This window comes from Sarcophilus harrisii, chromosome 4, assembly GCF_902635505.1.
Source record: "Sarcophilus harrisii chromosome 4, mSarHar1.11, whole genome shotgun sequence".
Taxonomy (NCBI): domain Eukaryota; kingdom Metazoa; phylum Chordata; class Mammalia; order Dasyuromorphia; family Dasyuridae; genus Sarcophilus; species Sarcophilus harrisii.
Genome location: NC_045429.1, coordinates 166,561,624 through 166,579,874, shown reverse-complemented (window position 1 = coordinate 166,579,874; position 18,251 = coordinate 166,561,624). Strand labels below are relative to the sequence as shown.

Sequence of the window (18,251 nt, the reverse complement as noted above, 5' to 3'; positions counted from 1 at the left end):
CTAGTGATTATATTATTATTTTGAATAATAGTAGTCAGAATAAATTTTATTCTTCTTTTCTTCTCTTTGCCTTCTTTTCTAAAAATGTCAGTATCTTGAATCATTTTAGAGTGGAGGAAACACAGCCAGGAAGTATTGAAGCCAGGATTTAAATTTCTCTCTCTAGAGGCAAGTATATATAATATAATACTTGTATTATATTACAATACAATAATGTATATAATTGTATATATTATTATACAATTAATATATTTGTATTGTAATGTAATACGTTACATTATATGTAAATATATATAATGTAAATCTTCATATTTATTTGATACTTTGGAAAATAGTAAGTCCAGAAAACAGCTGTCTTTATTTCACAATAATGTAGGCAATTGTGTATGGCATGTAATAGGCACTTAATAAATGTTTGTTAATTGACTGACTTAAGTGTTTGTCTGCATCTTATAAACTAATAAGCATTAATATACTAGATTCCTTTTCAGCAGCTTCAACATCTTCAGCATCTTCAATAAAAGTTTAAGCTGTTTAAAAGTAAATTAGTTTTATAAATGTGTACTTTTTGCCTACATAAACTTCACTTCTAAATTTAATATAGAAAATTGTAATGTTCTCTCTAAAATGTAATGTTCTCTGTTGAGGTTTTCTTGGGGTCTTTGGAGGCAGCCTTCATTTCAGTTCAGTAATCACCACATGAGTAGTCAGGGGTTAAAGTCCAAATCCTTTATTATCTCTTTCAAAGTCTTGTCTCCTTGTGTGGGGCCTGGTTAGCTTTCTTAGAGATCTATCTCTTTCTTTGGTTCCAAGAGCTTGAGCTCCTATTGCCAGTCCTTTGCCTCTGCCAGTTTCTGCTTCTAGCTCCCTCCAAATGAATCCTGGCTAAGGCTCCTAGCTTATATGCTCCCCACACTGAGTATACACCAATCATTATATCACTAGGAAACCATTATTTGTTGTAGGATTAAATCAGTGCTAAACTAGATTTAACCATTGTCACCTCAATTCCACTTCTTACCTTGTTTCAAATTTTGGCTCATAACAGAAAACATAATTTATGGTTGAACCAAATTACCCAGAATATCCTTATGCTCCCAGCCTAACAAAATAACAAGTGTTTTAAAAGCTCAGCTACACTTAAATTTAATTCTTTTCCCCAAATTTCCATTTTCTCCTAGTTGGTTTGAAAATTTCTATTTTTACATCCAGCACACTTTTCCGCTGGTTACATATCTTTGATCAAAGAAAAAATACAATTCCAATTATCTTAACAGCCATTAAACATATATATAGATAGATATTTTTTTTTACCAAAATGCTATGTTATAACATTTGACTGAACTACAGAATATGTAGAGAGGTAGAATGTTCTACCTCTCAGGAACATTCAGTCTAGGAATAACAAAACAAGAGGCAGGTAGACTTTTGTTTCATCATTAAAAAAATTTACAAAAGAATTTCAAAGCTACTTTCTTTGATAAGGCCTCTTTTTTTAAACATAGAGGGAACTAATTGAGTCAAACTTATAAAAAATAAAGAGCCATGCCCCAATTGATAAATGATCAAAAGATATAATCTGTAATTCATGCATTTTGTTTGACCTAACAACACCACTACTTGGCATATATACCAAAAGAGATTTGAAAAAAAAAAAAAAAAAAAAAAAAGGAAAATGACCTATATGTCAAAAAATATTCACAACAGCTCTCTTCTCAGGGCAAAAAAATTAGAAATTGAGGAGATGTCCATAAATTGGGAAATGGCTCAATAAAATGTTATGTGTTTATGATGGAAATGATTGTTCTATGGGAATTGATGAGCAGGATGCTCTTAGGAAGAAAAAAAAAAATCTGGAAAGTTCTCCATGGACTCAAGCAAAGTGAAATGTACTATATACAAAGTAATGGAAATGTTCCAATATGATCAGCTGTAAATAACTTTGCTGTTCTCAGCAGTATGATCATTTAGGGCAACTCTGAAGATTTTATGATAAAAAATCCTATCTATATCCAGAGAAGGAACTGATTGAATCTGAATACAGTCTCAATGTATTCGTTGAATACACTGAATACAGACTGAAGCATTCTCCCTCTTTCTCTTTTTTTCTAACTTAATTTTTTTTTTGAGAGTTTTTATTTTCATTAGGGTAGTAGACCTAAGCTTTCCCCCCACAATTTGACTTTTATGGAAATGTTTTATATATCTTCACAAATAATTTTTTAATTATGGTTGGAGATAAGGGAGAGAACTTACCATTCAAAGGTTTTAGAAGCAAATATTTTTTAAAAAATTGTTTTGAATGTAATTAAGGGAAAATATTAAATAAATAAAACAAAAAGAATCTACAAATTAAACAAACTGTCTTTGAGGACAAGCAATTTTGAGGTTAAGCCAGGATTTGAAAGTTCAAACTGGATTAAGGTCAGGGATGAAATTTGTGGGGAATATGACAATAACTGATATGTATAAAACTTAAAAGGTTTGCAAAGAGGTTTGTTTTTCCTTCCTCACAATACTCCTATGACACAGGTAGTACAAGTATTACTATCTCCATTTCACAGATAAGGAAACTGAGTTTTCCTTGCAGTTTTTTCACTATGACCCTACTTGAGTTCCCTTTCCCCCCCCCCCCACCCCTTCCCCATACCTCCTCCCACTTTCCAGGAAGGAAAGAAGGAAGAAAGGAAATAAGGACGTAAAGATGGAAGAAGTGATGTAAATTATGTTCCCCTTAAATAATGTAAATTGTGTCCCTTTTGACCTCCCAAGGGGCCCTGAAACTGTGTCTCCTTTAATCTGTGAAAGAAGGGTGACTGGGGTCTCAAGCTCTCACCTAGGAAAAGTACACCTTTCCCAGACCACACCCTTTCCAAGTTAAGTGGTCTAATTCAATTGGAGATCTGGGCTGATAGTCCTCTATTGAGTGGCTCAAACTGTTCCCAGTGGCTCAAGCTCCCAGTTAAGTCATCTCATTCAATTTTGAATTGAATTGAAGCCCCAAGCCTCAGACAGCTAATAAAAGACAAGTCTGAATGCATCTTCACAGATGTCCTAACCCAATGGTGAAGATATCTTATTCTCAGTGTAACCCACCTGTGCTTATTCCCTGCCCACTGAGAAGGCTGACTTCCTAGCAAGCTGTCTTCTTAGGGGAAATAAAATTCCTTTTGCCACAGATTTCAGGTTTGTGAATTCTTTCACATAGGATATGCAGCTCCAACCAGAAGGGATCTGCCACCCCAATTCTCACACCTCTCAGAAGGAAGAAAGTAATGGTAGAAGGGAGGGAAGAAGGGAAGATGAAAAGAAAGAAAAGAAAGGAAGGGAGGAAGTAAAGGAGACAAATATTAAGTGCTTACAATGCACCAGAAACTGTGCTAAGTAATTTTATACATATTGTCTCATTTGATCCTTACAACAACTCTGGATGTATGTACTATTATTATAATTGCCATTTTATAGTTGAGGTAGACAGAGCTTAAATTACTTGTTCAGGGTTATTGTTTTTGTTGTTAGTCCTTCATTCTTAAAGAGGACCATGACATCAGGGAGGTGATGCCATGACAGGCAAGTGAATTGGATTTCAGTGAGGGAAGGTTGTGCAAGGTCACCAGCTTCACTTTCCCCTCCAGACCCATCTAAGTCCAGTAACAAGATATAGATCAAGATACCTGGAGATGGCCCTGGATGCAATGAGAGACCTTTACCTTTTTAAACTAAGGTCTTCAAGGGATCTAAGTTTTGACTGAGGCTGCACCTATTCAGTAATTAAGGTGAGGTAGTAATTGAGTGAAAGAATTCATCCAGTCTAAAACAAACAAACAAATCTAATCAATAAATAAATCTGGAAGGGGAAGACCCTATTTACATTCAACTTGATTCAATCAATCCTGATTGGTTTAAACAAAGATGAAATGGGGCTTAGTCTGGGACCTTCTGATGGTCAATCAATGAGAATCAGAATGATTTTAAGTCATCATCCTTAAGAAGAAATCTAGCCCTAAATCGCAAAATATTTCGGGAGAGTTTAAGGATCCAAAAGAAAAAAAAAAAAAAGAAGGTGAAAGAGGAGATTCTTTGACTCAATTGTTTAGAGTCACACAACTATTAAGTGCCTAAGGCCAGATTTGAATTCAGGTTTTCCTGACTCCAGACTCAGTGTTTTATCTATTGCCTCCTTTCATCACATCTTTTATGTATTATCTTTTCCCATTTAAATGTAAACTCCCTAAAGCTAGAACTATTATGCTTGCTTTTCCCCCCCTGTATAGCATATGAACTGGCAACATCTAAGTGTTTAATAAATGATTTATTATCTATCTTTGTATCTATGTATTTATCTATCTGTCTTTCTGTCTTTCCAGATTTCTGTCTGTCCATCTATCTATCCATTTATCTATTTAATCATGATCCAGGATTAGAACCCAGATTTCTGGATTGATAGTCCAATACTTTTTAACATGGTACTGATATGAACTGACTATTTTTCCTGTCAGGAAGAAGCCCAAATACTATTTGTATAGAATAATGTGAGGTCAGTCTATTGTTATTCAACCATTCTGTCTCTAATCTAGTTAGCATCTTTAAAAACATTCACAACAGCCTTTAAGACATTCTTAATGGAACTTAGTTTTCCCAGACTGTCTTATTACCATAAGTTAGGACAGTCATAATGTAAACTCTATACATACAAAAAGGAAGCTAGCTTTCCCAGACTTTCTTCATTGGCATATCTTAAACCAGGTCTGGGAGCTGGTCTACCAGGTGCATTCCATCCAGCTCTTTGACTCTCTCTCTTGACTTCATGCCTTTACACATGGAAAACACCAAGACTATATTTTCCCTATAAAAGATCTGCTTATGATGAAGATCTTTGCTCTATCTTTTTCAGGATTAAGCCCACTAATGAGATTACTCTCTCTTTCCTCAGAATATCTTCCCTCTAATGGCATCTTTCCCTTTACTCTGCCTAATTCTGGTTAGTTTAACTATATACTCTCCCAACTCCATTTCATATTTACCATTCCTGGTGTCTTCTATATCCCTTTATTTTGTCTGTAATCTCTTCCCCAAGTAAACCTATCTTTTGCCAAAGAGAATGACCATTGTGAATTAGTCACATTTATTTTAAACTAGGTTTTGCCATCCTGATCAATCAGTCCATGTTCCTCCCCTTGACCCCCACAATATCTATGTCAAAATGGTTATCCTTTAAGGCTTGCACCTTCAAAGGTTATAGAGATTCAAACAATGCTGCCTTGACTCAAAATATTTTTGGAACTCTTTAGATTTCCTCCAAGAGCAATTTATAAGTTACTTAAGAAAATTGTATATTGCATTTTAGCCACTACTTGTGATGGAATATAGCTTCTGGGGGGGATAGCAATAATTTTAAAGTCCCCTGACCTTAGGGTGTTTCTGTTCTAACAATTTGTCAGTGATTCTAAATCTTCTGGCTTTGGGAATCTGTGACCCCGGGGCCCTCTTGATCTAAAAATGCTGTCATTCTATCAATGATTGTAAAAGTCTGGCCTAGGAATATGATAATATTTCTTTAAACTTTACAGAAATTAGTGATCCTGAGATTCTCTAACCTTAAGATACTATTGTTCTAACAATCTTGTCTATCAATGATTCTAAAGTTTTCTGGCTTTAGGATAGTCCTAAGTCTACTGGTCAGTGATAACCAAATCCCTGAGACCACTCCTCAGTTGTACCTACCTCATTAGCATATCAATGACACGAACTGGATAAATTTGTCCTTGCTCCAGGTTCTTTGCTAAAATCTTTTGACTTTAGCCTGCTTCAGTTGGCATTACAGTTAGAATACAATACCATGCCCCTTAACTAGGATATGGGTTCAAGCCTGAAAATTCTTTTGAGATACCTCATGACACCAGTCTGTGACCCCAAGCTTTTGGGATCCATTCCCAACCTTAACACTTTTATTTGCAGGGAGGCCATACAACTTATAAATAAATTGTAAACAAACTAATGCCAATTGTTTTCCCTTGAATAAGATACCAGGATGTTCACACTTACTTTTATTTGGACAATCTGAATTTCTTCACATCTGATTTCTGTGAAAGATTTCCTTGTTTGTCCTTTTCTGTGGCCAAATTTACATTTGTTCCTTATCACCTGTTCATCATCTTCTATGGGCCTCCGAACATATTTGAAGCGATCTTTGAGCGCTCGTTTCCACAAAAACTGCATAAAGTAGCAAATAGTAATAAATGGTTACTCACCACAAGGCTTTAGACAGTCTTCCATAAACCAGGAAATCTTATTCTACTGTCAGTTCTGGCTTTGAGGACATTTTCACTCAAAAGCATTCTTCATTCATTTGCTGAGATTTAAGACAGAAATGATATTGGTCTTATAAGACCTATAGATCAAACTGTAATGCTGGAGAAACTGAGGCAAGATAGAGATTAGAGAGTTTTAAATATTTTATTTGAAAGGGAGAGCTTGTGCTGGGGGTACGCTGCCCCCAGGGCTGATGTCCAAAGCATCCAGCAACTAATGTGTACTTCCCATGAAGTATATGCACAGGGGTAGACCGAGGCAGGGGCGGAGTCCAAGCACTGAGAGCAGGAAGGGATTATCAATCCAGTCCTGACAGGGTGGGAGGAGGCACTGGACATTTTGATACTGTCTAAAATAGAAGGTTTTTCTCCTTATCTGGATCATCATGATTAGGAGGGCGGGGTGGTGTTGCAGGATTGAGCAGAACAATTAGGAACTCACAATTCAGGGAAACGGAGGCAGGACAATTTAGGGAAACTGAGGCAGGCAATAAAACGGAACTGTGGCACAACAAAATGTTCTTAAATTGTGGGTCATAAGCCCACATAGGGTATCATAAATGAATGTGGGGGTGGCAAAATTATGATTTATTATCAGTAAATGTTTTATTTGCTTGCCTATTTTTATGTATCTATATATCCAGGGTCATATAAAAATTTTCTTTGACAAAAAAGAAATGGTGAGTAAAAAACAGTTTAAGAAACCTTGCAGATAGAGGACTGAAAAATTCTCAAATAGCCTATCATTTGCAGTCATTTGGAGACATTGATTAACATAGCTATCAGCTTGGTGATATTGAGTCTTTGGAGAAATGAGTGAGCAGACCTGCAATGGATTCCAATGGTTTCTTATCACAGTTTGAGATTTCAGCTTGATTTCCTCTTAAAGAAGAAGGAAGTCTATGTGGTTCAGTAAACTAAATCAAAGGTCTGGAACTCAGGATGTAATTTCCTTCTTTTGTTATGGTAACTGTGCCAACATAGCTGTATGACATCATTTTGAATTCCAACCCTCCAGTTTCCTTCTAACATCTTACCTTCCAAAGGAGAATCCTGCTATATTAGGCCACATGAGGGATTTATGATTCCAGGTTCTACATTTTTGGAAGGACACTGAAACTCTTGAGAGTTTCAGAAAACAACAAAGATGGCAATGGTACTGGAGGCAATGCTACATGAAAATCAGTTGAAAGAAATGGGAATATCTACTGTAAGTCTAAATGTTTATGTGGGTAAGGAATGGGAAATATTTTACATATTCACACACCTACACATCCCTACACAACTAGACAAGGGATGTCATAAAAGAGTGATTACATTTGGTTGTCTCAGAGGGAAGAACTAAGATATATAAGTGAAGAATAAAGATAGGCAAGATTTAGGCTACAAAAATATGTGGGGAAATTTCCCTTTTAAAAGAGAAATGAGTTTAATTGAGAAATAGTGGAATTCCTTTCTCTAGAGGTCTTCAAAAAAAGCTAATCAACTGGGGCTATTATAGAAGAGATTTCTGTTCAGATATGAAAGTTGGATTAAATGCCCCCTGAAGTTGTTTCCAACTGAGATTTTATGTTTCCCTTGATGTAATGGAGGATGCAGGTGAGATAGACTCAGTTTAGAATAAAACAAGCTGCTCCTTGCTTAAGTCCAATTCAAAATGTTTTTGCCTACTAATTCTATTTCCCTTTGGAAACAAAATATTATCATGTTATCTTGTAAATAAGTCTAGATGAATTTATCTTTAGGTCTAATTAAGCTGTTGATTTCTGGCTACTATATTAGAGATGGCTGAGCACTTCCTTCATGCTTGTGAAGTAACTCTCTTCGTAATTATATTTTATATCAAAGATTTGGGGCCAGAAGTCATTTAAATTTAGAAGTCATGTACTATTATCTCTAATATGGTAGCATTGAATTAAAGAGGTTCAATTTCAGTGCTCCTCCCAAATCCTGCATAATAAATCATTGTAAGATACTCTAATTATATAAAATATAATTCATATATACACATAACATATTTTTAAAATGTTCTTCAGTCTTATATTAGAACATTGAAAGATTTCCAAACAGTTTGAGTTTAATGCAAGTATAGTAGCAAGCAACTGTAAAGGAAATAAACTCTAAAGAACACTTCAGAATTACTTTTATTTCTCAGCTTAACTCTTTCATTTCATTAATATTTTTAGTCAGAGTAGAAAAAGGACAAATTCAGAGCAAGTCACCCGATGAAAATCTAGAGGAAAGTGATTATTAATGAGAAGAAGAAGGTGATTAGCAGTGTCAGAGGCTGCAGAGAGGTCAAGGAGGATGAAGACTGAAAAAAAGTAATTAAATTTGGCATTTAGGATATCATTAGTAAGATTAGAGAGAGGCATTTTGGTTGAATGATGAAGTTGGAAGCCAGACTGTAGAGAGCTAAGAAAAGAGGAAGAAGAAATGAAGGTACTGACAGACATCTTACGTTTAACATGTCCAGAAATGAACTCATCTTTTCCTACAACCTTCCCTTCTTTCCAACTTCCTATTACTCTTGAAGGTACTACTATTTTCCTAGTTACTCAGGCTCAAAACCTTTATTCCTCTCTCACTCTCTCACCCCTCTACCTCCCTCCCCTATTTATAATCTGTTGCCATCATCTGTCCATTATATCTTTGTAGCATCTCTCCTATAAGTCCCCTTGTTTCCCCTGATACCATTACCTGCTCATGCAGGCCATCATCACCTTCCAAATTCCAAAAAGAGGTAAAGGATAGTCCCTGACCTCAGAGAGTTTACAGTTTAATAAGGTTGCCAACAAGCAACAAGGATATATAAAACAAGTTTTATTCAGGATAAATGGGAAATAACTGAGGAAAGGTACTGTAATTAAGAGAATATGAGTAAAGTTTTCTGTAGAAGGTTGGATTTTAATTGGAATTTAAAGGAAGCCAGGGAGGCCAGTAGTTGGAAGAGAAAAGAGAGAGTGTGTTCCATCACAGGGGACAGTTCATGAGAATTCCCAGAACTGAGAGATGGAGTATGTTTTTCATGGAACAATTAGCAGGCCAGTGTCAGTGAATCAGGTGTATCTTGAGATATATCTTGGGAAGTAAGGCATGAGAAAATCGGAAAGATAGGATGGACTAGATTTGAGGATCATTCGATGTTAAAGAGTGCATTTTGTATTTGTTCCTGGAGGCATAGGAAGATACTGGAATTTACTAAGTGGAAGTATAGGAGTTAGGTGGTGATATGATTAGATTTGAGTTTTAGGAAAATTACTTTAGTGACTGAATGAAAGACAGATTGAAGTGGGGAGAGACTTGAAGCAGACTGACTCACTAACAGATTGATAGTCCAAGTACTAGGTGAAGAGGCAAAAGAGTGGTGGCAATGTCAGAGAAGAGAACGGGATGCATCAAGAGATGTTGCAAAAGTGCAATAGCCTTGGCAATAGTTTAGGACTAGGATGAGAGGGAGACAGTGAATTACGGAGGATGACTCCTAAGTTGTGAATCTGAGGGACTGGGAGGATAATATTATCTTCTGTAGTAATAGGGAAGGTAGGAGTTGGGGAGAGATTTATGAACATTTGAGTTTATATATATATATCTCTTCTCCAATTCAAAATGTCTGAAAGGCAGTTGGAGATGAGAGATTTGATCAGGATAGGTAGATCTGAGCATCATCAGCACATTAATAAATTGATAGTTATTAAATCCATGGGAGCCAATGAGATCAAATAAAATAGCATTGATGGAGAAAAGAAGAGGACCCAGGACAGAACCCTACAGTTAGAGGATAAGAGCTGAAGGATCATCCAGCAGAGGAGAGAGAAGGACTTCATTATAATTATTTCCCCAAATTGTTTATTTCCTATCTATCTTGCGTGTAGATTGTTTATCCATAGTTATTTGCTTGTTTTCCCTCCATTGGACTGTTATCTCCTTGAGAGCAGAACATATTTTGCCTTTCACAGTTTCCCCAGTGCTTAACACAGTACCTAATTTATAATAGGCACTTAATAAATGCTTATTGATTGATTGGCATAAATTATTTGTCAATGGGTGTTTGTTGAGAATCATGCCTATTAGAATGTAAACTCTTTAAGGTCAGGAACTGATTTTTATCTTTCTTTATATCTCCAGCATAGTCTCTAGGGTACAAAGTAATTGGTTGATTAATTAATTATTTAATAAATACTTGTTAACTGGCTGCCTTCCTTCAATAGAGATAACATGATATGGTAGATAGGATACTAGACTTAGAAAATAATGATAATGATAATAAAATAGCTAACATTTATATGATACTGTGTGCCAGACACTGTGCTAAGTGCTATATAATTATATAATCTGATCCTTACAAAAAGCCTGCAAGATAGACTATTATTATCTTTTTTTATAGGTGAGGAAACCAAGGCAGAGGTTAAATGGCTTTACTAGGGTGACACAGCTAGTAAATATTTGAGGCTGGATTTGAATTCAGGTCTCCCTGACTCTAGAACTAATGGTTTATCCATGATCCTATGATTCTTCATCATAGAGGTAATTCTAGATTTAGCTAATTATAAACTCTGGCAGTTCCTACCAAAATGGAAAGTCTTTTGACTAGGGCCCTGGAGACAAACTAACTCTTTGTATCCCTAAGTAAGAATAGAGAAGTTTATTAGTAAAAGAACAATCAGCATGGTAATACCTATTTCAGACTGTAACAACTCACAAACACTGTCTACCAAGGTATAAAGGAATTTTTCCTAGCACATGAAGTTTCCCCACTGATCAAATTAGAGATCTTCTGAAATCTTAAAGAATTCCTACATACTCAGTGAGTCAATAAGCACTTATTAAACACATTTGCTGTGTGCCAGGCATTGTGCTAAGTTCTGAGGATACAAAGAATATAAAAAAAACAATCTTTTTTCCTTAAGGAGCTTATAGTCTAACTTCTCATAGTAAATAGATAGGTTCATGTAAGATATATAGAGAGTGAATGAAAATTAATCTCTGGGAGAAAAAAGGAACTAGCAAAAGGATATGTGTTGAGGGCAGGGTGTTAGGTTTGAGAAAAGCCTCTTATAGAATACAGAATCTGAATTGAGGTTTGAGGGAAATCAGGAGAGAAACCAGGAAGAGAGATTAGGGGGGGAAAGCATTCCAGATATGAGACAGATAGTGAAAAAATGATGTGAACTTGATACTGAGCTATCCTACTAGTGATTCATGATTTCTTCATCTCTATACTGTTCAATTAGAGAAGGTATGTGAAGGTCTTCCATGAAAGTTTTCCATGTATATTCTAAGCACATTGAACTAATACATGCCACTGAACAATCACAAAGGATTTCTCAGTCTTCCTGTTCTTAGAACATTTACACTGGCTCCACTCTCAGCATAAGAAAGATGATAGAAATTTGGATCTCTTTACAGAGCAATTTTTGGCAACTATTTACTTATTCATGTTTCAGCTTGAAGCAATCATGCCTACCCTTGGAATAATTTTGTTCATCTCTTCACTAGCAAAGCTTTGCGAAAGTTTATTGGCAAAATGTACTCCATGATAAATAACCATCAGCTATGTTTTTTTAACTGGCACCTACATGGTACAGTGGATAGAGCACCAGGGCTGGAGTCGAGAAGACCTTTATTCAAATAGAGCCTCTTACACTTACTAGCTGTGTGACACTGGGCAAGTCACTAAATCCTGTTTGTCTCAGTTTTCTTATCTGTAAATAGAGCTGGAGAAGGACAGAGCAAACAGTTCCAGTGGTTTTATAATCCCCACTAGGATCATAGTTACACCCAACTGAACAATAACAATATTTTTAAATGAAATTTTACTATGATATTCATTAAACCAAACAGACATTTAGCTTTAAAGACTTATCAAAATAATGGCTGCCACCTCAGCCATATGTTTTAGGGATGGAAACAATTCTGCAAACCCATGGTGGAAGGAATAACTGAGAACATACAATGGATTCTAAGTCAGAGATTAACCTTAAAATCTCATCTGTGCCACTTCCTACTGGTGGGACCTTAGGCAAATCATTTAAACTCTCTGACCCTTAGTTTCCTCATCCATAAAATACAGAATTTGGGTGAGATGATCTTGATGGTCTTTTTCAAATTGAAATCTATGCTCCTAAGTATCATTATTCCCATTTTATACATAATTAGTTGAGTCTCAGGAAAGTGATTTGCTTGAAATTGATGGACTATTTATTAGCCATAGGAAATGATGAATCACTTTTAGAAGGAATGAAGACTGTTGTGAATTTATATAGAGTGAAGTGAGAACAATTTATGTAATACTAGCAACATTGTAAAGATAAATAACTTTGAAAGACTTGATAATGTTATGCCCAATCACATTTCTAGAGGATCAACTGTGATGCACACTGTCACCTTCTGATAGAGCAGTTATAGAATTAATGTCCATGTCAAATGTTAAATGAAACCTACATTTTTGGATATGGTCATTTGTTTTGCTCTGCTACCTATGTTTTAAGGGGGAAAAAAAGCACATGCTTGTTAAAGAAGAATTAGAATTTAGGAATATCTTGAAGTCAAGTGATGCAGTGCAATTTTTTAAACCTGTAAGACAAAGAAAATAGAAACAGAAGGAAAATTTTGATTTTTTAAGCAAAAAAAAATTAATAACATTATTATGTCAGTGTATGCCACTGGTCCTTCTAGTGTAAACTGATTTTTTTTTAACTGTCACTGGACTAAGCAACCAGTCCAGGTTGTCTGATTCCAAGTCCCTTGTTCTTTCATCACAAGCCATTTTGATCACACTTACAAACAATGGTTATTGGAACTTCAGGCTTCCAAATCTAAGAATCTGAATTAGACCACAAGCAGTGGTTGGTGTAGAACTTTTTTACATCTACAGGCTTCATGCCTCCTTTTTTTTCTTTTTAAAGGAATATATAATTTTCAGAGTTCAGAGGGGGGGGGAAGGGAATTACAATAGTTAATATTTATATAGCACTTGTTCTTCACAATTACTCTCAGTAATAAGATGCTGTTATCTACATTGTATAGATGAAGAAATTGAAGTTGTGAGTTAAGTAATTTAATCAGAGTCACATAGTTTGAGATTGTCTGGGCAGGATTTGAATGCAGGCCTTTCTTTTTCTAAATGCAGCACTCTATTCTATTTTATTCCATCTAGGTAGCTAAGGGAAACATTTATATTGAAGTCCAATTAGGAGGCAAGAAAAAAAGATTTAAGAAGCCAAAGATAAAGACAAGCAATGATGAAAACGATGTAAAAATAATAATTTTTTTTTTATAAAAATAGTATATGTTTCTCTTTCTACATGTATCAAATTTTCTCTACCAAACCTTATTATTATTATAGGAACATAAACAGAGGAACTAGATCTGTAATTTCATTGGTATAGGAACCTCCCAAGACAGGAAACTCCTTCTACCAGTACAGAATGGTACCTTTCTTAGAGATTTGCTTAAAGCAGCTGGGAGGTCAAATGACTTGTCCAGTACCACCTAGCCAGTGTGTGTCTGAGGCAGAACTATTATACTAAATTCTTATACATAGGCACATATGTGCCTTAAACTTAAAGTTATGTAAGATTAGGGGTAGCTAAGTGGTACAGTGGATAGAGTGCCAAGTCTGGACTCAAGAAGACATGACTTCCAAGTCTGGACTCAAGAAGACATGACTTCAAATCTGATCTTAGTAACATAAGGTTTACTAGCTGTGTATCCCTGGGCAAAACACTTAACCCTGTTTGCCTCAGTTTCCTCATCTATAAAATGAGTTAAGAAAAGGAAATGAAAATCCATTTCTATATCTTTGCCAAGAAAACTCCAAAAGTAATCACAAAAATAAGAAGTAGTAAGACTAGGAAGAGTCTTGTTATTAAGGATACTTACAAAACCATTGCCATCTTCATCAAGGAATGGGTATGCCTGAAGGAGGGCATTGACAACATCATTGTATTGTTGGGTAGTTGGGTACCTGCTCAAAAAAAAAAGTGACAGAGAAATGATCTCAAGGAATCTCAAAGGTCACCTTGAACAGTGGTATTAAACTCAAATAGAACTGGATATATACAATCACATATTGACTTAGAATACCACAAATTAACATTATCTCTGTGATATTGTATTTTTACTTATTTTATTAGATATTTCCCAATTACATTTTAATCTAGTTCTGCCTATGAGTTCCCCATTTTTGACACCTCAGATCTAGACTAACCTGAGCAAGATCCCTTTCTACAAAGAAGTCAGTAACAAAAATAAACTTGTATTCTCTCCTTTTAGCAAAATTGGGATTTATATAATAGCAGATGGATTGTGATTATGTTTCCTCAAATCTCTCCCCTTATAGTCCTATTAAGAACAAATGGGAATAGACATTTGAATAATAGGCATTGTTGAATGCTTCAGCAATTCATCATTTAAACACTGAAAAGAGTGAAGCCTTTATAATTTAGAGCCTATATTGGGAACAGATGCTCCCCTAAAGCAATATATCTAGAAAATTCATACTTACAATGATCCTTCCAGATACTTTGTCATATCTGCCTGTAAAAACTCAATGATCCTTATTCTCATGCTGTGATCTGGACACTTTTGCTCAGTTAACATGCATTTAACATCATATGGGAAGTCCGGTAAAATATAGGATTTTGTCCACTGTAGTGCTTTATTCCTTGCTAGCTGTTTCATGTTTTTTCTGTCAACCAAATCAAATCAAAATAAAAAATAATAAACTCAAAATAGGTGTTTTCATTTCTTATTATAAATCTCATTCATTTATTATCTTTGTCCTAAGCAACAATGATATCAATTGCTTCCTAGGAGTTTTCTGGTTGGGAAGTCACTTGGGTGGGTGTGTAATTCTATTCTTTGCATACAAAGCAGGACCTGCTATAATGGCACAATTCTTTCCTGTATCTGGGTTCTATTCATCTTACGTCTTTTTTTCCCATTCTTTTACCCTCTTCTCTCCATCAAGAACCACCAATAATGATGTAGATTTGCATTAGCCTCTCCCCTGGAGCAAAATTCTGGAGGAATAGAGAAAATAGTGCGTTTGCCAATGAGACAGTTCTCTTAAAAGAGGGAGAATTATAACTAGGAAAGGAGTAAATGAGTGATGGAAGTTGGGTCTGAGATTTAGAGAGCATTTTAGGATTTCTGAAGGAGAAAGGAGAAGCAGGTAAACAGGAAGCTGCTATGAGACTCCCTTGGAGATGAAAAATAACTCAAATAAAAGCAAGATAACAAGAACAAGCAATACAATTTCCCCCTCAGAATTTTTGATGATGACTACTCATTTGTTCCCTCTTCTCTGTTTTCAATAAAATATCTTTACTTTATTTCCTATGGCAATGACACCAAGGGGGGGATTACTAAGGGCAGTATCAGCATTTCTATCCAACACCTAGAACTACTCTATGCACATATGAAATGTCAGTAAATATTATTCGTATAAGTAGCCTCATTGTACAGATCAGAGAAACTGAATTTTCCCTTTGTGTAAAATAATAAGACTCTGAAAGGCAACAAAATGTCTTAATGATGTTCTGGGGGCAGAATAGATTCCAACCTATGTCAACTAACACAAATTCAGTTCTAATATTATGCAAGACAAGTGACTCATCAAGAATTAAAAATAAATCCTACTTTGGCAACAGATGCTGGCAGCCATAATTTTAAACACTCATATACAACATGCAGATGGTATTTGTATTGCTTAAAGTAAAAATAAATAAATAAATAGATTAATAATAAATAAAGCTTCACAGTGAGACTAAATAATAGCACTAGTCATATCCATTATTGAGTCTGCCAAGGGGCAAAATGAAAACACTCCTGTTTAGAGCTTATCTCCACCTCTCTGCTCTGCATCATTCAGAAAGGCATGACCCACATTTTAAATGATTATTCTCTTTGTTAGAAAAATTACTAATCTATACATACAGTGTATTTTAGTCATATTGCTACCAATTATATTGCCCAAAGAAGTTACAGATACCAAAAAGGGTCCCATATACATCAAAATATTTATAGCAATATTTTTAAGGTAGCAAAAAACTGGAAGTAAAAAAAGTTACCATCATTTGGAATATATCTGAAGAAATTATGATGTATAATATAAGAAATATTAATGAACTATAAGAAAAGACAAGTATGAGGAAATCAGAGAAACTTATGAAGACATACAAAATAAAGAGCAATTAGAACCAAATAAAAATGTATTTAACCACATAACTGTACATGAAAAAAAAGGGAGGCAAACAGATAAATTCAATGATCAGTCTTGATTTCAGCTGATGAAATACACATCTCTTCTATCATAGAGAAGTGTTGTACTACAGATAAGGAATGAAGCACATGAAATCAGACATGGTCGATAGTGGTTGCTTTATTTAACTGTACTTTTTTATAAGGAAGAATTGAATTGGAAGAGGAAGTATTGTGAAGTGACAACAATGTAAAAAAATAATAAAATATTGAAGAAGAGAAAAGGAAGCCAGAATATCCTAATGAGAGTTCAAGGATCTGGTGATGGTTTCTAAGAACTAAAAAATTCCATCATGTTCCATAAATAGAAGATCTTCAGGTTATGGAATGGTGACAAGGCTTGGCAAAAATCTGAGTGGAGACACAGATTCTATGCTGTAGAATCTCAGCAGTCTTAATCTAGCTATGGATCCAGTTGCTCTGTGGCTAAAATGTTCTCATCCCTTATTTCTGAGGCATGAATCTTAGATAATCTGGTTTCCTTAGCTAATTGGTACGATGGTAGAAACTATGAGTTTATTATCTTTGGGAATGGGTACTATGTTAGATTTTCTCTAGGAGAAGGAAAAAAAAAGCATGAAAATATGGGATGGGAGAGAGAATGAGAGAGAAAGAAGGGGAGGGAGGGAAGAAGGAAGGGAGGAAGAGAGGGAAGGAGGGAGGGAGAGAGGCAGAGAGAGAGAGAGAAAGAGAGAGAGAGAGAGAATAGAGAGAAAGAGGAGAGAGAGAAAGAAAAGAGGAGAGAGGAGAAGAGAAGAGAAGAGAGGAGAAGGGAGGGGAGGGAAGGAGAGGAGAGGAGAGGAGAGGAGAGGAGAGAAGAGAAGAGAAGAGAAGAGAAGAGAAGAGAAGAGAAGAGAAGAGAAGAGAAGAGAAGAGAAGAGAAGAGAAGAGAAGAGAAGAGAAGAGAAGAGAAAGAAGAGGAAAGGAAGGAAGGAAGAAAAAAAGAAAGAAAGAAAGAAAGAAAAAAGGAAAGGAAAGAAGGAATAGAGGGATGGAGGAATGGAGGGAGAGAGGGAGGAAGAAGGAGGAAGGAAGAAGGAAGGAAGAAGGGAGGGAGGAAGAAAGAAAGAAAAAGAGGGATGGAAGAAAAGAGGGAGCATTCCAGACAATATCAATCACAATTGTGAAAACATTAAATAATTGATTCTCAAGATTTATGAAAGAGGGAGAAATGCAAAAAGGGCAATCAAAAGCACATTAAAGCACCTACCATATCTACTCTAATCTCTGAAAAGTAAGGAACTTAACTACATGCAAAAGAGTTATTGTTGTAGTCATTTTCAGTCTTGTCCAATTCTTTGTAATTCAATTTGGGATTTTCTTGGCAAAGATATTGGAGTGGTTTTCCATTACTTGAGGCCAACAGAGTTTCATAGTTTTTTCCAGAGTTAAATAGCTATTAAGTGTCTGAGGTCAGATTTGAACTCAAGGAGATTTCTTCCTGACTCCAGCCCTGACACACTATCTACTGCACTCACACCCACAGTGTCCTTGTTGAAAAAGGAAAAGACAAACTTTTTAACCAATATTCTATAACCAACAGTATCTTGACTATTACAAAGCTGATTGAGAGGTGTAGAGAAGATTGAATTTATTATCTATGGGTTATAAAGAACATTCAGTGCAATAGAACAAAATTTCAAAGTATCTCTCAGGACCAACTAAAACAGTCAC

The 18,251-nt window shown here is 35.4% G+C and overlaps 1 protein-coding gene and 1 long non-coding RNA gene across 2 annotated transcripts in view; one reads left to right on the top strand and one right to left on the bottom strand.

Moving 5' to 3' along the window:
• SAMD3 (sterile alpha motif domain containing 3) overlaps positions 1-18,251 on the bottom strand; it is a 63,008-nt gene that overhangs the window by 22,305 nt on the left and 22,452 nt on the right. Inside the window, exons 4-6 of the mRNA XM_031964283.1 lie at positions 14,821-15,003; positions 14,196-14,280; positions 6,046-6,213 (exon numbers count right to left, since the gene is read on the bottom strand). Of these exons, the coding sequence (XP_031820143.1) occupies positions 6,046-6,213; positions 14,196-14,280; positions 14,821-15,003 (436 nt within the window). The remainder of the gene's footprint in view (positions 1-6,045; positions 6,214-14,195; positions 14,281-14,820; positions 15,004-18,251) is intronic.
• Positions 7,170-18,251, top strand: part of LOC116423143 — a 28,984-nt gene continuing 17,902 nt past the window's right edge. The window contains exon 1 of the long non-coding RNA XR_004233614.1: positions 7,170-7,521. This is a non-coding gene — a long non-coding RNA (uncharacterized LOC116423143). The remainder of the gene's footprint in view (positions 7,522-18,251) is intronic.